This window comes from Scyliorhinus canicula, chromosome 4 (assembly GCF_902713615.1).
Source record: "Scyliorhinus canicula chromosome 4, sScyCan1.1, whole genome shotgun sequence".
Lineage (NCBI taxonomy): Eukaryota > Metazoa > Chordata > Chondrichthyes > Carcharhiniformes > Scyliorhinidae > Scyliorhinus > Scyliorhinus canicula.
The window spans coordinates 96,548,243-96,565,310 of record NC_052149.1 but is presented as its reverse complement, the minus strand read 5'-3'; the positions used below and the strand labels follow the sequence as shown (position 1 = coordinate 96,565,310).

General features: G+C 46.3%; 1 protein-coding gene across 1 annotated transcript in view; it reads left to right on the top strand.

The window, feature by feature from the left end:
* The window catches only part of LOC119964829 (complement factor H-like), a 146,975-nt gene that overhangs the window by 97,406 nt on the left and 32,501 nt on the right, over positions 1 to 17,068 (top strand). Inside the window, exons 9-11 of the mRNA XM_038794877.1 lie at positions 3,331 to 3,510; positions 6,328 to 6,498; positions 15,660 to 15,839. Coding sequence (XP_038650805.1) covers positions 3,331 to 3,510; positions 6,328 to 6,498; positions 15,660 to 15,839 — 531 coding nt within the window. The remainder of the gene's footprint in view (positions 1 to 3,330; positions 3,511 to 6,327; positions 6,499 to 15,659; positions 15,840 to 17,068) is intronic.

Sequence of the window (17,068 nt, the reverse complement as noted above, 5' to 3'; positions counted from 1 at the left end):
ATTTTTTCAGCTGGGGCCATGGTCAAAGCCCAGTTCAGGTAGAGCAACGTCCATTCCTGTTCCAATACTGGTACCAGTGGCCCATGACCTGGAACCTCAGCTTCCCACACCTAGTCCTTCAGCCACATGTTGACCTCTCTAATTTTTTTCCCTGTGCCAATTTTCATAGGGCTCGAGAAATAATCCAGGGATTAAAAATTTTGAGATCCTGGGCGGGATAGCCAGGGGCCGCCGTGAATCTCGCCTCCGCCGTCTCCCGAATTCACTGGCACCGGATATTCGGCGGGGGCGGGAACCGCGCCGCGCTGGTCGGAGGGCCACCCCCCCCGGCGATTCTCCGACCCGCGATGGGCCAAAGTCCCGCCGTTGGCATGCCGGTCCCGCCGGCGTGAATCAAATCACCTACCTTACTGACGGGACCAGGCGGCGCGGGCGGGCTCCGGGGTCCTGGGGGGGTCGCGGGGCGATCTGGCCCTGGGGTGTGCCCCCACGGTGGTCTGGCCTGCAATCGGGGCCCACCGATCGGTGGGCAGGCCTATGCCGTGGGGCACACTTTTCCTTCCGTGTTCGCCATAGTCTTCACCATGGCGGAGGCAGAAGTGACCCCCTCCCCTGCGCATGCGAGGGGATGACGTCAGCAGCCGCTGACGCTCCGGCGCATGTGCAGACTTCCGCCGGCCGGCGACGTCCCTTCGGCCTCAGCTGGCATGGAGCCAAAGGCCATTCTCGCCGGCCGGCGGGGCACCAACCACTCCGGCGCAGGCCTAGCCCCTTAAGGTTAGGGCTTGGCCCCTAAATTGAAGCCTACTCGTGACAGTAAGCGATTTTCATTTTATCATAAAGGTGCGGAGACCTTCGCACCTTTGGGGTGGCCCGACGCCGGAGTGGTTCACGCCATTCCATGCCGCCGGGACCGCCCGCCCTGCCGGGTAGGGGAGAATCCCACCCCCTATTCTTAATTTTGCTCTTATTTCCTAGTAGCCTCCAAATAGGACCTCTTGCCTACTCTTACCAAGTTATTGTTCCCAACATAGACATAATGACCGTTTGCCCTTGCCCCCCCCCCCCCTCCCCCCAGCCCCCTCCAATATCTTTCCGAATCTTGTCAAGTGGGCCCTCACGCAGCAGGTACGCAACATGCGATGTGGGCCACTCAATCCTGCTTACTGAGAAGAGGAACTTGAATTTATAAAGTACCTTTTATGATCCCCTAATTAATACCTCCATTACAACCACCACATAACACTCCTCACTTTGGACAGCATCCTGATTCAAGATGCCATGATCTCCATTTTGTCAGCCAGTCCTGCTGAACAGTCTTAATATTTAGCAAGCACATTTGTTCCTAATGAATAGGATTTGTTTCTGTGGATTCTTGTTCTCTATCTTACCTATTACCCATTCTATCATAACTATCAGTTATACTAAACCTGTTTTGGACCTGCACCTCTCTGCAACACGTGATTGAAGTCTGCACAAATTGTCTCAATACTGCTCCCCTTCCCTTCTGTGTCACAGTCTCTCCTACTTGAATTCCAGCTCAAATAACTCAGCCAGTGAGATTCAATCAGAGGCATCTACTGCAAATGTGTTCAGTTCAGATGGTCTCACTATCCACAAACTGCAGTCTGGACCCACATTCTGCTCTATCTTGGCCGGAATTGTCCGGAGTTGGAATTCTCTTTTCCTGACGGCAATGCACCCCCACTATGGGTTTCCCGGCAGCATGGGTGGCTTCGATGACAAGCAGTGGGAAGAGAGAATCCCGCCACCAGTGAAAGGTGTGCCTCCGAGAAACACATGGCTGGGGGATCGGAGAATCCCGCCCCATATGGCTTTTATTTATACCTAACTTTTAATTTGTGAGATTTCTTTCCTTTTACTGCACACTAACTTACACCAAGTACCAAAGCACTAAACATATATTTTTCCGTACTTACTGTCTCAAGCTCTCATGAACCACTACAGGTATTGGAGTAAAAAGCATTGCCCCTAACTCGGCATTAAATTCCAAATTTTTGCATTCTGTATACGATGCACTCCATTCTGCGATCACCTTATGCATTTGCAGATTCTGTCCTTTTTTTGAGTAATATTCAAGACCTACAGAGCCACCATTTATATTTTTATTTTTGTTCATTGTCCGTGAATAACACAGGAGATATCATTTGGTCCAAGTACAGTATATACTACACAAAAAACAAAGAAAAATACAGCACAGGAACAGGCTCTTCTGCTCTCCAAGCCTGTACCATTCATGATACCAACCTTTGCCAAAACCCCCAGCACTTCCTTGTGCCATATCTCTCTATATCCATCCTATCCATGTGTTTGTCAAGATGTCTTTTGAATGCTGTTAATGTATCTGCTTCCACAACCTCTCCTGGCAACGCGTTCCAGGCACTCACCACCCTCTGCATAAAAAAATCTGCCTCGCACATCTCCTGTAAAATTTGTCCCACCTACCTTGAACTTATGCCCCCTGGTGACTGACCCCTCAACCCTGGGAAAGAGTGCCTGCCCATCCACTCTACCCATGCTCCTCATAATCTTGTAGACCTCTATCAGGTCACCTCGCAATCTCCATCTTTCTAGCGAAAACAGTCCGAGTCTAGTTAGCCTCTTCACATAGCTAACACCCTCCAGACCAGGCAACATCCTGGTAAACCTTCTCTGCACCATCTCCAAAGCTTCTACATCCTTCTGGTAGTGTGGCGACCAGAATTGTGCGCAATATTCACAGTGCAGCCTTACCACGGTTCTATATAACTGTAGTATGACTTGCCAGTTTTTATACTCAATGCCCAGTCCAATGAAGGCCTATAGTTGCCAGGATTATCCTTGCTACCTCTCTTAAACATTGGTATAACATTAGCTCTTCTCTAGTTCTCTGGGATCTCACCTGTAGCCAATGAGGATATAAAGATGTCAGTCAAGGCCCCAACAATTTCCTCCCTTGCTTCCCTCAGTATTCTGGGATAAATTCCATTTGGGATTTGAAATAGTTTTTGTAAATTTCCACAGGTTGTATATATTTTTGATCATTATCATGTTCCTTGAGATAATGCCAATGTATTATCACAAATTTATTCAGGTCCTAATATTAGATAAAATTTGTGATTAAGTTACCAAAACTTTTCAAAAATCAACAGGTTTTGTATATTTTAGCTAAGTATATTTTGAAGACAAATATGATCTTCCAGTTCATATAAACATAGAATCAACTACGAACCAGTATTTTGCTGATTAATACTAAACCATTTCCAGCTAAAGAAGTGAATGGCCTATGCATCTGTCTGATGGAAATAAAATCAATTACTGTTTCCATAGGTCCGTGCTCAGCTCCACCAAGTATTGCCAATGGTCGTTTTCCGTATACAAGAAATGCATTCCCCAGTGATTGGAAAGCGTCCTATCAATGTAACAATAATTTTAAATTACAAGGCAAAGGCGAAATAAAATGCATCAACGCTGAATGGTTTATCACGGACTCTATTCCAGTCTGCATCAGTAAGTTATTTCATAATTACTATAATCGACTGTAAATTATAACAGAATGTGTCATTTGACAAATGCTTGCAGATTTGCCCATGGTAACTGTCACAAAATGGTCCAACTGTTTCAATTAACTTAAAGCAACCATTAAGATCAGATTCTGGCTTGCTGCATTGGAACCAAACCCATGGATGGAATTTTCTGTTTTTCTTCTAAGTACTGGACCATGTAAGAAACGTGGTGTGCAGCAGGCTGGCTGCACAGCTGGCCTTTCTCGCCATATTGTCTGGCACTTAGATTCCCGGGGGCATATCCCATGTAATCACCCTGGCTGATGGGGCTTGAAGGAGCTGGCAACATCATATTTCCTTTTTAAAGGATGCCCCAATCTCTGGTCTTAAAATAAAACAACCCACTGACACAAAGACCCCATCCCATATGGGGCTCCCCAGATGAACACCAGATGTGGGCAGTGCCAGGGTACTGCTGAGGTCACGTCTATCTCCACCCAGGTACTTACTTGCATGTGGGCCTCCAGCATGGTCTCTTCAACTGATTCACTTTCTTCCAGACCTGTTGTAAACCTCGTCGACGTGATGTCATGAGGACGAGGGAGAAAATCCCAATATATGCGGGCAGCATTATAACACAGTGGTTAGCACTGTTGCTTCACAGCACAGGGACCTGGGTTAGTTTCCCGGCTTGGTCACTGTCTGTGCGGAGTCTGCACGTTCTCCCCGTGCCTGCGAGGGTTTCTTCCGGGTGCTCCAGTTTCCTCCCACAAGTCCCGAAAGACGTGCTTGTTAGGTGAATTGGACATTCTGAATACTCCCTCAGTATACTCTGTGGCAAGTAGGAGATTTTACCATTAACTTCATTGCCATGCTAATGTAAGCCTACTTGTGACACTAATAATGATTATTATTATTATGCCAGCGAGGCGCTGTGATGATGAGGTTCAATGGTGGGGGGCAGGGACGATCTGCTGCGACATCTCGCAGGCAAGAATCCCTTTATTGTCCTCTCATGGAATGTTTTGCCCACATCAAAACCTCCAGCCCATGTTTCTATCTGAGAATCTGATTGTTCCTTCAAGTACTTCTTTTAATTCACCAATAATGTTCATATCCACATGTCAATTATAAAGAGTTGGCAAAGTTAGGCCAATTCCTTCGTGGTTTGTTCTTAAACTAAAACTAAACATTTCCTCAACACATGGAAAATGTGTTAAAGGTAGATTACATTTTTGCACTTGACTTTCAAGAGTGGACTATTTTAAGCAATACCATTTTTGTGAAAAGAAGAACTTGCATTTATAAAAGTTTCTTTTATAATCTCAGGACATGCCTAAATAAGCACTTGGCACCCAATGAAATACTGAAGTCAAATCAGAGCCACCATAATTGGCACTGTGGCTTAGCTGGGTAAAGCACCTGTCTTGTAAACAGAAGATCCTGAATTTGAGTCTCAGCCATGCCTTCATATATCTGGTCAAAGCAACCATTTGTGGGTGGCATGGCAGCACAAGTTAGCACTGTTACTTCACAGCACTAATGTCCCAGGTTCAATTCCTGGCTTGGGTCACTGTCTGTGTGCAGTCTGCACGTTCTCCCTGTGTCTGCATGGGTTTCCTCCGGTTTCCTCCCACAAATCACAAAAGACGTGGGGCGCGATTCTCCGCAAATGCGTCGAGTCGTAAAGGCTGCCGTGAAACTGCCCGTGTTTCACGGCAGCCTCCGCGCCCCCTCCCGGGACCCGATTCTCCCCCCCCCCGGCGGGGCTAGCAGCGGGGCCCCGTGAAGCACGGCATAGCGGGCTTAGCGACCGTCGCTAAGTCCGCGCGCCAAGCGTCACGCTGGCTGACGCGCACGATGACGTCAGCCGCGCATGCGCGGGTTGGACGGCTCTAACCCGCGCATGCGCGGATGACGTCATCACGCAGACGCGTCAAACCCGCGCATGCGCGGGCCGTCATGCCCCTCAGCCACCCTGCGGACTGATCCTGCAGGGCGGCGGAAGAACAAATAGTGTGCGGGTATCGGACCCGCTGCCCGCGATCGGTGCCCACCGATCGGAGGCCCATGCCACCTTTGGCACGGCCGTGGGGCGGCCGTGCCAATCGGTGCCATGGTTGTCCAGGACGGGCACTTTGCGGCCGTTTTCATGAACGCTGAAAGCAGGTGTGATCGCGGCCGTGAAAACGGCCATAAACTCCGCGGTATTCGGCCTATCGGCCTGCGGAGAATCGCTGTTCGCCGTAAAAAACAGCGAGCAGCAATTCGTGTCGGTGGGCGGCCGGAGGGGGGCGAGAATAGCGGGAGGCCGTGAAAATTGCCCGTGCTGTTAGGTGAATTGAACATTCTGAATTCTCCCACTATGTACCCGAACAGGCGCCGGAATGTGGTGACTAGGGGCTTTTCACAGTAACTTCATTGCAGTTTTAATGTAAGCCTATTTGTGACAATAAAGATTATTATTATTAAAGATTATTATAATATATGCCTAACTGATGAGACAATCAGTATATAGCTGCTTTAATGCTGCTGTGCTACCTCCTCAAGGCTGTTAATGAGCTGTTATCTGTAAAGCTTTTCAAATGTTGTAGTGAAGGAATCCTGCAAGTTTCTCAGCTAAAAGCAGTGTGCGAGAGCAGGCATGATCGGTGATGACCTGACAGAAATGGGGCATGACTTAAGAAGGGAAATATAAAAGGACGCAGAGTTAAATAAATTAGTTTGGTCTTATCACAAACAGCTGATATGTTTTAGTTGTACTCTGTAAAACTAATCCAATTTACTAAAGAAAAGCTTGATCCAAACATTTACTTTGCAGCAACGGGATGTAGAAAACCACCACAATTACTAAATGGGAGATTTGAACCTGAGCAAGAGATTTATAGCCAAAGACAGCCGTTGGTTTACAGATGTAATCATGGCTATCAACTTCATGGATCATCTACGGTGTATTGTGGTCCTAGTTGGCCAGGGACACCTATTTGCAGTGGTAAGCACAGTTTAAATTATAATTCCAATTAAGGGGCGATTTACTTTGGAAAATCCACCTACCCTGCACATCTTTGGGTTGTGGGGGTGAGACCCACGCAGACATGGGGAGAATGTGCAAACTCCACACGAATAGTGACCCGGGGCTGGGATCGAACCCGGGTCCTCCACACCGTGAGGCAGCAGTGCTAACCACTGCACCACCATGCCTCCCGATAAGCACAGTTTTAAAAAAATTCTTTAGATACCAACCTCTCTCAAACAGACCCTTTTATCAGATGTGTCTGGAGATTTGAACCATTTAATCAAAATACTAGCACGATGGCACAGTGGTTAGCACTGCTGCCTGACAGCACCAGGGACCCATGTTCGATTCTGACCTTGACAGACTGCGTATGGAGTTTGTTTCCTCCAGATGCTCTGGTTTCCTCCCACAGTCCTATGATGTATCGGTTAGATGGATTGGCCATGCTAAATTGCCCCTTAGTATGCAGGATTGTGTCGGTTATGTTATGCGGTGGGGGAGTACACCTAGGTAAAGTGCTCTTTCGGAACGTCAGTGCTGACTTGATGGACCGAATGGCCTCTTCTGCACTGTAGGGATTCTGTGATTTTATGAAAATATAGGATTCAAATAATTGCACATGCCCTTGCTTTGAGAAATCCTGTCTGCTTGAGGATATTTATTAAGAGGGCAACAAATACAGTTGAATATTTATAAACAAATCTGCAGCAACCAACCAATGTCAAGATCATATCCTGCAATTGCTATCATCCAACAGTTTTGTTATTAAAGTCTTACAAGTGCCGATAGTTCCACAGAAAGTCCTGTATCCTGACTTTTCAGTAATGCTTGTGTAGCCACCGAAGTTGGCCATTCCCTCAATACAAAATGGAGGAACGCGAAGCGTGCAGGTTAAAATGGACAAAGTTTGCAGCACAAGCAGGTTGCACCAAGCCAATGTGTATTCTGTCTGCTAAGAGAGCAGACAGCACCGAAACGAACATTCCACATACTAATGAGGCAATCTCTGGGACAGTTAACATGGTAACGGAACGATCCCAGGGACAATGGACACAAATAGGGAAGTGATTGCAACGTTGTATAGGATACTAGACACCCCGGCACCAGCGGGGTTCGAAAACAAAGCACCTGAAGGCCCGCCCAGTAGCCGAGAGACAGCCTCCGTATTGGGGGGATTCAAAACAAATCGATTGGGAAGTGACCCAATCGATTCCCAGCAGGTAGAGGGGCCGCCCAAAAGGGCGCGAAGCCCTGGGACCTATAAAAGACAGGTCCCAAACTTAGTTAATTCTTCTTGATCAGCCCTCCTATCTTGACGAGCCCTCTCGACCAGCCTTTTACCGAAGAAGACCTTGACCGAGAGAGAGGAGAGGTTTGGGACAGCAGCCGCCAGCAAGTAAGTGTCTCACAACGATCGCTACCAGAGATAGACACTCCTGACCCCTTTTTAACCTGTACCAACCTGAAGTCTGCGGACCAGTGCAGGGCAAGAGGCCTTGTCTCCTGATCCGGCAGTTCCCTTTAAGATAAGTATTGGTTTATTTAGTGGTAGGAATAGTTTAGTCATCTTAGCGTGTGCATGAGTAGATTATAATTGTATTATAATAAACTCATTTGTTTGAACTTACTAATTGGTGTATGGTTTTATTGCTTTGAACTTGACCTTGAAACTTGTGACGGTATCTTACCAATACCTGGCGACTCCAGAGCTAAGTATCAAAACAGAGCCAAATCGAGTGTTAAGCACACTCACCCAGAACGAGCAACACTTGTATCTCAACACCTTTGTCATAATATACACCAGTATATCATGGTGCCGACACACACTGATGGACACACACAGGGACCAATCAACATGTACAAACACTGCAGCCAATCACCAGTTAGAATACACACACTATAAAGGATGAGGGCACCACGGTTCCCGCTCATTCTGGGTGCTGCCTCTCAGTGTAACAAGGACTCATCCAGCCCAGCACAGACTCACAACACGTGCTGAGAGAATGAACTGGTTCGGACAAGGCTTAGGTCTCTAGTTTAAGTTAGCATCATTTAGACCTACAGTCATCGTGTGTTAGTTAGTTCGAAGTAGTTAATAAAATTGAGTTGAACCTTCATCAGTGTTGGAAGTGTCTGTTCATATCTGTCTACACTAGCCAACACTTCAATCTTTAATATGCTATTTTCTTGGCCACCATTTTCAATGTGTTAACACCTGATTGTGGTGCAAAAAGATTGCACACCTCCTCTTCTTTATGAGTTCTCTGCCCACAGGCAGGATCGACCTACAACACCCCAACCTCTACCAAGGGTAGAGCAAGGAGGTACCAAATCCACCCCAGCCCAAACCAATATCAAATCCTGTTCTGTGGGCATGGAGCCAGAGTTGCTGTGGCAATATACACATTTACATGCATGTTATGGCCTGGAGCAATGGGTAGTGATGGTACAACCTCCAATTTCTTTCCATCACACAGCTGACCAGGAATCTCTCCTTTTACTAACTGCCATTGGCATAAGTTGGTACGATTTACAAGCAGATACTTGACGGGCAGCACTGTAGCCCAGTGGTTAGCACTGTTGCTTTACAGCGACAGGGACCCGGGTTCGATTCCGGCTTTGGTCACCGTCTGTGCAGAGTCTGCACGTTCTCCCGTGTCTGCGTGGGTTTCCTCCAGGTGTTCTCCCACAAGTCCCGAAAGACATGCTTGTTAGCTGAATTGTACATTCTGAATTCTCCCTCTGTGTACCCGAACAGGCGCCAGAGTGCGACGACTAGGGTAACTTCATTGCAGTGTTAATGTAAGCTTACTTGTGACAGTAGTAAAGTTTATTATTAACTGGATGGTCACATTATGAATTCACATTCACAGGTGCTGAAATAGGACTTGTATTTGGAGTTTCTGGCAATAGGCAGGAGCGCAGCCCATTGTGTCGCAAGACCTCGGGCGCGATTCTCCGCCCCCCACGACGGGTCGGAGAATAGCGGGAGGGCCTTCCATACATTTTTCCCGACCTCCCGCTATTCTCCCCCCCCCCCCCACAGCCGCCCCACGACACGAATCGCTGCTCGCCGTTTTTTTTTACGGTGAACAGCGATTCTCCCCTATCCGATGGGCCGAGTTCCCAGGCCTTTACGGCCGTTTTCACGAATGCCAACACACCTGCTCTCACCGTTCGTGAAAACGGCCACAAAGTGCCATTCTGGAGAACCATGGCACCGATTGGCACGGCCACACCACGGCCGTGCCAAGGGTGGCATGGGCCCGCGATCGGTGGGCACCGATCGCGGGCAGCGGGTCCGAAACCCGCGCACTCTTTGTTCCTCCGCTTGAAAGCAGACAATATCATTGCACCACTTACCGTCAAAAGGTATCTCTCACATTGACTCCTGACTCCCATGAAGACATTGGGCTGGATTCTCCAATTGCCAAGGCCAAAATTGAGTTCGGCAATCACCTGAAGTATTCCCATTTCTGCTGGAATTGAGACGGCAGCATTTTTGAAATGCTCCACCCCCTCAAAAACGGTGTACTCGGGTAGTACGCCGCACGCCGTATGTCCGGCCTCGGGACGTCACTTGAGGCCCTCCCTCGATGCTCTGCCCTGATGGGCCAATTCCCTGGCGGCATGGGACATGAGTGCTCACACCATTCGGGGACCTCGCGTGGCGGCTGCGGACTGAGTCCAGCGCCACCATAGTCGGGGGGAGGGGGGGGACCGTTCCGCTGGAAGAGGGTGCTTCGGCAGGGGCTGGGGGGACTGATAGGGGGTGGTCCTGGGGTGACGAGGCTGGTTACAGGGGGCAGTTTTTGGCAGGCCGGGTCAATGCACGGCTGGCACCACGTTGCACTGCGGCCGCCGCATGACACCGCAGTGTGCGGCCACGGATCCGGCCATTCACCGGCCGTATCCGCAGGTAAAGTCAGGGGCTTTATGCTGCACAACTGCTAGTCCCCCACTGGATGGAGGATTGGTAGGGGGGCAGCGCCGACTTTCTGGTCGTAAGACTAGACCGATCCTGCAGACGTAATAGAGTTGTTGTCATGGGTGACTTCAACTTCCCTAATATTGACTGGAATCTCCTTACTGCAAATGGTTTGGATGGAGCAGATTTTGTCAGGTCTGTACAAGAAGGATTCCTGACTCAATATGTAAATAGAGTGAATAGAAGGGAGGCCATATTGGATTTGGTGATTAACGAACCAGGCCAGGTGGCAGATGTCTATGTGGGAGAGCATTCCGGTGACAGTGACCACAACCCCCTGACCTTTACCATAGTCATGGAGTGGGATAGGATCAGACAGTATGGGAAGATATTTAATTGGTGGAGGGGAAATTATACTGCTATTAGACAGGAGCTGAGGAGCATAAAGTGGGAACAGTTGTTCTTGGGGAAATGCACAACAGTAATGTTTAAGGAGCACTTTATACGAGTGATTGGTGGTTTTTCCCACTGAGACGAGGAAGGAATGGTAAGGTGAAGGAGCTTTGGATGACAAGAGAAGTGGAGCTTCTAGTCAATAGGAAGATGGAAGTTTATGTAAGGTTGAGGAAGCAAGGATCTGACATGGCTCTAGAGGATTACAATGTGGCCAGGAAGGAACTCAAAAATGGACTTAGGAGAGTTAGAAGGGGGCATGAAAAAGCCCTGGTGGGAAGGATTAGGGAAAACCCCAGGCGTTCTACACTTATGTGAGAAATATGAGGATGATCAGAGCGAGAGTAGGGGCAGTCAGAGATAGTGGAGGGAACTTGTGTCTAGAGTCTGAGGAGATAGGGGAGGCCCTAAATGAATATTTTGCTTCAGTATTCACTAGAGAGAGGGACCTTGTTGCTCGTGAGAACAGCGTGAACCAGGTTAATAGGTTCGAACAGGTTGATATTAAAAAGGAGGATGTGCTGAAAATTTTGAAAAACATCTGGATAGATAAGTCCCCTGGGCCAGACGGGATGTACCCAAGGTTACTACGGGAAGTGAGGGAGGAGATTGCTGCACCGTTCGCAATGCTCCTTGCGTCCTCACTCTCCACTGGAGTAGTACTGGATGATTGAAGGGAGGCGAATGTTGTTCCCTTGTTCAAGAAAGGGAATAGGGAAATCCCTGGGAATTACAGACCAGTCAGTCTTATGCTTGTGGTGAGCAAAATATTGGAAAGGATTCTGAGAGATAGGATTTAAGATTATTTCGAAAAGCATAGTTTGATTAAAGATAGTCAACGTGGCTTTGTGAGGGGCAGGTCATGCCTCACAAGCCTCATTGAATTCTTTGAGGATGTGACAAGACACATTGATGGAGGTCAGGGAGTGGATGTGGTGTATATGGATTTCAGTAAGGCATTTGATCAGGTTCTCCATGGTAGGCTCATTCGGAAAGTTAGGGGGCAGGGAAATTTAGCTCTCTGGATACAGAATTGGCTGGCCGAAAGAAGACAGCAAGTGGTAGTGGATGGAAAGTATTCCGCCTGGAGGTCGGTGACCAGTGGTGTCCCACATGTATCTGTTCTGGGACGTCTGCTTTTTGTGGTTTTTATAAATAACTTGAATGAGGAAGTGGAAGGGTGGGTTAGTAAGTTTGCCGATGACACAAAAGTTGGTGGAGTTGTAGATAGTGTCAAGGGCTGTTGCAGGTTACAACAGGACATTGACAGGATGCAGAACTGGGCTGAGAAGTGGCATTTGGAGTTCAACCTAGATAAATGTGAAGTGATTCATTTTGGAAGGTTGAATTTGAATGCTGTGCTGGGTTCAAGGTAGGATTCTTGGAAGTGTGGAGGAACAGAGGGATCTTGGGATCCAGATACATAGATCCCGCAAAGTTGCCACCTAGGTTGAAAGGGTTGTTAAGAAAGCGTATGATGTGTCAGCTTTCATTAACAAGGGGATTGAGTTTAAGAGCTGTGAGGTTTTGTTGCAGCTTTATAAAATCCTGGTTAGACCACACTTGGAATATTATGTCCAGTTCTGGTCGCCTCATTAGGAAGGATGTGGATGCTTTGGAGAGGGTGCAGAAGAAATTTACCAGGATGCTACCTGGACTGAAGGGCATATCTTCTGAAGAAAGGTTGAGGGAGTTAGGGCTTTGCTCACTGGAGCGAAGAAGGAAGAGAGGTGATTTGGTAGAGGTGTACAAGGTGATGAGAGGCATGGATAGAGTGGATGGCCAGAGACTTTTCCCCAGGGCGGAAATGGCTGTCACGAGCGGACATAATTTTAAGGTGATTGGAAGAAGCTAACGGGGAGATGTCGGAGGTAGGTTCTTTACACAGAGAGTGGTGGGTGCGTGGAATGCACTGCCAGCGGAGGTGGTGGTGTCAGGGTCATTAGGGACATTTAAGCGTCTCTTGGACAGGCACATGGACAGCAGTACATTGAACGGGTGTAGGTTAGGTTGATCTTAGATTAGGATAAATGGTCGGCACAACATCATGGGCCGAAGGGCCTGCATTGTACTGTACTGTTCTATGTTGTATAACTGCAGGATCAGAGAATCCAGCCCAAAGTTTCTGGTCAAACATTGAGAAGAAACCCACCTGCTTAGTACCACCTTCCACCCTTAGCTCATGAATCAGTACTCATCCATATTGAGCACCACTTGGAGTAAGGACTAAGGATAGCATGGCAATAGACTGTATTCCAAGTGGGATGCTTAAATCTCCATCTCTACTGATCGAGGCTGGACCCGCTGGCAGGTGTTGAGAAAACCAACATGAGGAAAAGACCTACGTGACTGTGTCCTCATCAATCTACCTGTTGTACATATATCTGTTCTTGGCAAAATTAGGGTGACTACCACAAAGGTGGCCTCTTCACAAGAAGGATAACCTTCATTGTGTCATGTGACTTTGCTACCTTGCTAAATTGGACAGACTCAGACCTCGCAGCTCCAAACCAGCTAGCAATGAGGCAATATGAGCCACTAGCAGCAACAGAATTGTATATCACTACAATCTGGAATATCATGGCCTGGCATATCCTCACTCCTTCATTGTTAAAATAGGTCAACCAACCATGGTTGGATTCTAAGTGCAGCAAAACATGATGGTAGCAGCCCTATGTGTACTTGAAAATAAGCCACCAACTTAGTGAAGCTACAATAGAGTATCACATGCATGCTAAACAACAGAAGCATACACAAAAGCAAAATTGGAGCAGAAGTAGGCAATTTGGCCCCTTTACCCTCCTCTGCCATTCAGTAAGATCATGGCTAATCTGTTTGTGTTTCAAGTCCTACATCAACATCTACCCCTGAGAATCTTTCATTCCCTTGGCTAGCAAGAATCTATCCGCTGCTGCCCTAAAAATATTCAGTGACCCCCCATCTCCACTGCGTTTTGAGACAGAGTTCCAAAGTCATACAACCCTCTAGAGAAAACATTCTTCTCATCTCTGACTCCTAATTTTAAAACCACGCCCCCTTTCTAGTTGAATAGTAGGATGCTGTAGACATAGCTCTGTGGTCCATAACCAACAGATGAGGTCAAACCTCAATCCTGCCACACCTAGTCTCAAACATTTGTGGACAATTGTGCAACCAACAGGAAGTTGAGGATCAATTTATGAAATGGCAGAATCTAAGAGTCAAGTGCAATAAACAAGACTGAAGCATTTGCAACCATCTTCAGGTAGACGTGCCAAGTGTATAATGCTTCTCTGCCTCATCCGGAAGTCCACACTATCATTTTTCGGCTAATTCCATTCAATCCACCAAACATTAAGTTCATTAAACTCAGTCACGCTCTCAAAACATTTCAAACTTCAAAGACTCCAGAACAAACAGCATCTTTAGTCAACCTGTTCCAATGCATTGAAGACATCTACCTAACAATGTGGTAGTTTTCCAGATGAGACCCTGTCCACAAAAAGCAGGAATAATCCAGCTTGATTAACTAGTACTCCATCAGCCTCCATGTAATTATTTGCAAAGTGGTGAAAGGAGTGTTCGACAGTGGTGTTCAGACAGTACTTATTCAACAATAACCTGCTTATTGATGCTCAGTTTGGGTTCTCTCAAGACCATTTGGCTCCAGACATTTTTTACAGCCTTCGTCCCAACATGTAAATAAGAGCTCAATTCCAGAGATGAAGTGACCCTCAAAAGAACATTTGGCTGAGTGTGGCACAAAGGTGCCCTACTGAAAACGGAGTGGTGGACTCACCACTGGCTGGAGTCATACCTGAAGCCACTTGATTGTGGTTGTTGAGGTCAACCAACTCTGATTCATCAGGTAGCCACCTAGGTTCAACCACCTTTAGGGTTGGACAGGCTATGCTTGTATCTGCTGGAGTTTGGAAGAGTAAGAGGCAACTTGATTGAAATATATAAGCTCCTGGGGGGTCTTGACAGGGTGGATGTGGGAGAATCTGGAAAGAGATGTCACTGTTTAAAATAAGGGGTCATCCATTTAAGACATTTTCGGAGACTCGTGAGTCTTTGGAACAGTCTTGCTCAAAAGACAGTGGAAGCAGAGTCTTTGAATATTTTCAAGGCAGGGGTAGATAGAGTCTTGTTGAGCAAGGTGCTAAATAGTTAAAGGGATAGATGGGAATGTGGAGTTGAGGTTACAATCAGATCAGCTATGATCTTAGTGAATGGTGCATCAGGCTTGAGGGGCTAAGTGGCCTACTCCTGCTTAGTTCGTATGCTTGTTATGTTCAACAAGAGTTATAATGAGAGCCCTCACACTATTTCAAAGCCAAAGGTTTTAAAACCTGTTCGACATCATAATTTATTTTTTGTTTGGTTAATATTTTCTTTTCAAGCCAGGTGACAATTATACACTGTAAAAACTCCCTTTACGCCCATTACTTTCACATTCTACTTACCCATATCTTATCATCTGAATTTGTGCAGCTGTGTATATTTTACTTGTATATCTTCAGTGTGCCTATTTCTTCATTCAGATTTGTAAGTATAATCTACCATGTTCAAATGAATTATTTTATTTTGATTTGGATTTAATTATATTATTTTAACGCACTGGGTTTGCAAACCCAAATTTCTCATCAAAATAGGCAACTATTCAGATTAGTTATTTCCCAAAAAATTCAAGAACTTCCCTCTACTATTTTAAAAGCAAATACAAATAAATGCATGATCTTGGAGGACTATTTCAAGATGTTGTCATGTTTTCTAGATCTGCAATTGCGGTGTCCACATCTACCAGAAGTAGACAATGGAAAAATTAGGACACAAAACACGTACCATGACCATGCATATTATAACTGTGACCGTGGATACATTATGGAAGGATCAGAAAAAATACAATGCATCAATGGGAAGTGGTCGGAAGCACCAAAATGCAATCCTCATCCAGGTGAATAAAGTACTAAGTAGTAACAACCGGAGTGACATTTTTTTCTATTCTTTAATGGGATGTGGATATCACAGACAGGACCAGTAGATTTTGTCCATCTCCAATTGCCTTTGAGAAAGTGGTGGTGAGCCCAGAAATTACGTGAGAAAGAGAGCATTAGGAAAGAAGGACATGCGGAGGTTCTCCTGCCAAAATAACTTTATAAGCTGACGCACCAGAGTATAAGAAATACATTGAGTGAAATAGAAGCTGAAATGTAGCTGACAACATAAAAGGTAACAGCTTACAATGGGCGGCACGGTTACACAGTGGTTCGCACTGTTGCTTCATAGCACCAGAGTCCCAGGTTCGATTCCCGGCTTGAGTCACTGTCTGTGCGGAGTCTGCACGTTCTCCTTGTGTCTGCGTGGATTTCCTCCCAGTGCTCCGGTTTCCTCCCACAAGTCCCAAAAGACATGCTGTTAGGACATTCTGAATTCCCGAACAGGTGCCGGAATGTGGCGACCAGGGTCTTTTCACAGAAACTTCATTGCAGTATTAATGTAAGCCTACTTGTGACAATAAAGGTTATTATTATAAGGTAATCACTAATGAGACATGGCTGCAAGCTGGTCATGGTTGGAAAGCTGTTAGAGGAGAAGGGGTTAATTTGTTTATTACAGGTGTGATTACAGAATCAATAAGAGAGGATGCAGCTATGGGAAAGCTATTAGCTGAGATTTTATTACAGTTTTACAACTGTTTACAATGGGTGTTACATATAGGCCTCCTGACAACAATAATGAAGTGGCAAATGTGTTATTTCAGAGATTAGAGGGCCTGTAAAGACAAAGGTATTTTTAATGGGATATATTGATTTTCAGAAATTGAGAAAAGATTAGTTCAAGTCAGAAGGTCATTAATTTCTTATGTGCATTCAGATTTTTTTTCTGGAGCAATATATTCTAGAACCAACCAGACAGAATGGCATACTATTCTTAATGAGTAAGGAGACCAATTTAGTTCATAATCTCAGTAAAATGACATTTATCTAACAGTGGTCATAATAGGATTAAATTCAATGCTAGGTTTGAAATGGGGCGGCTTAACACAATTAATAAGGATCTGGAGATTTTGGTAAGGCTAATCTTAACCAAGAAAGACAACACCACAAAAAAAGCAGATGCAGGAAAACTGAAATGGAAACTGAAATTTCGGGAACATCTTCGCAAATCTGACAGCACATCAGC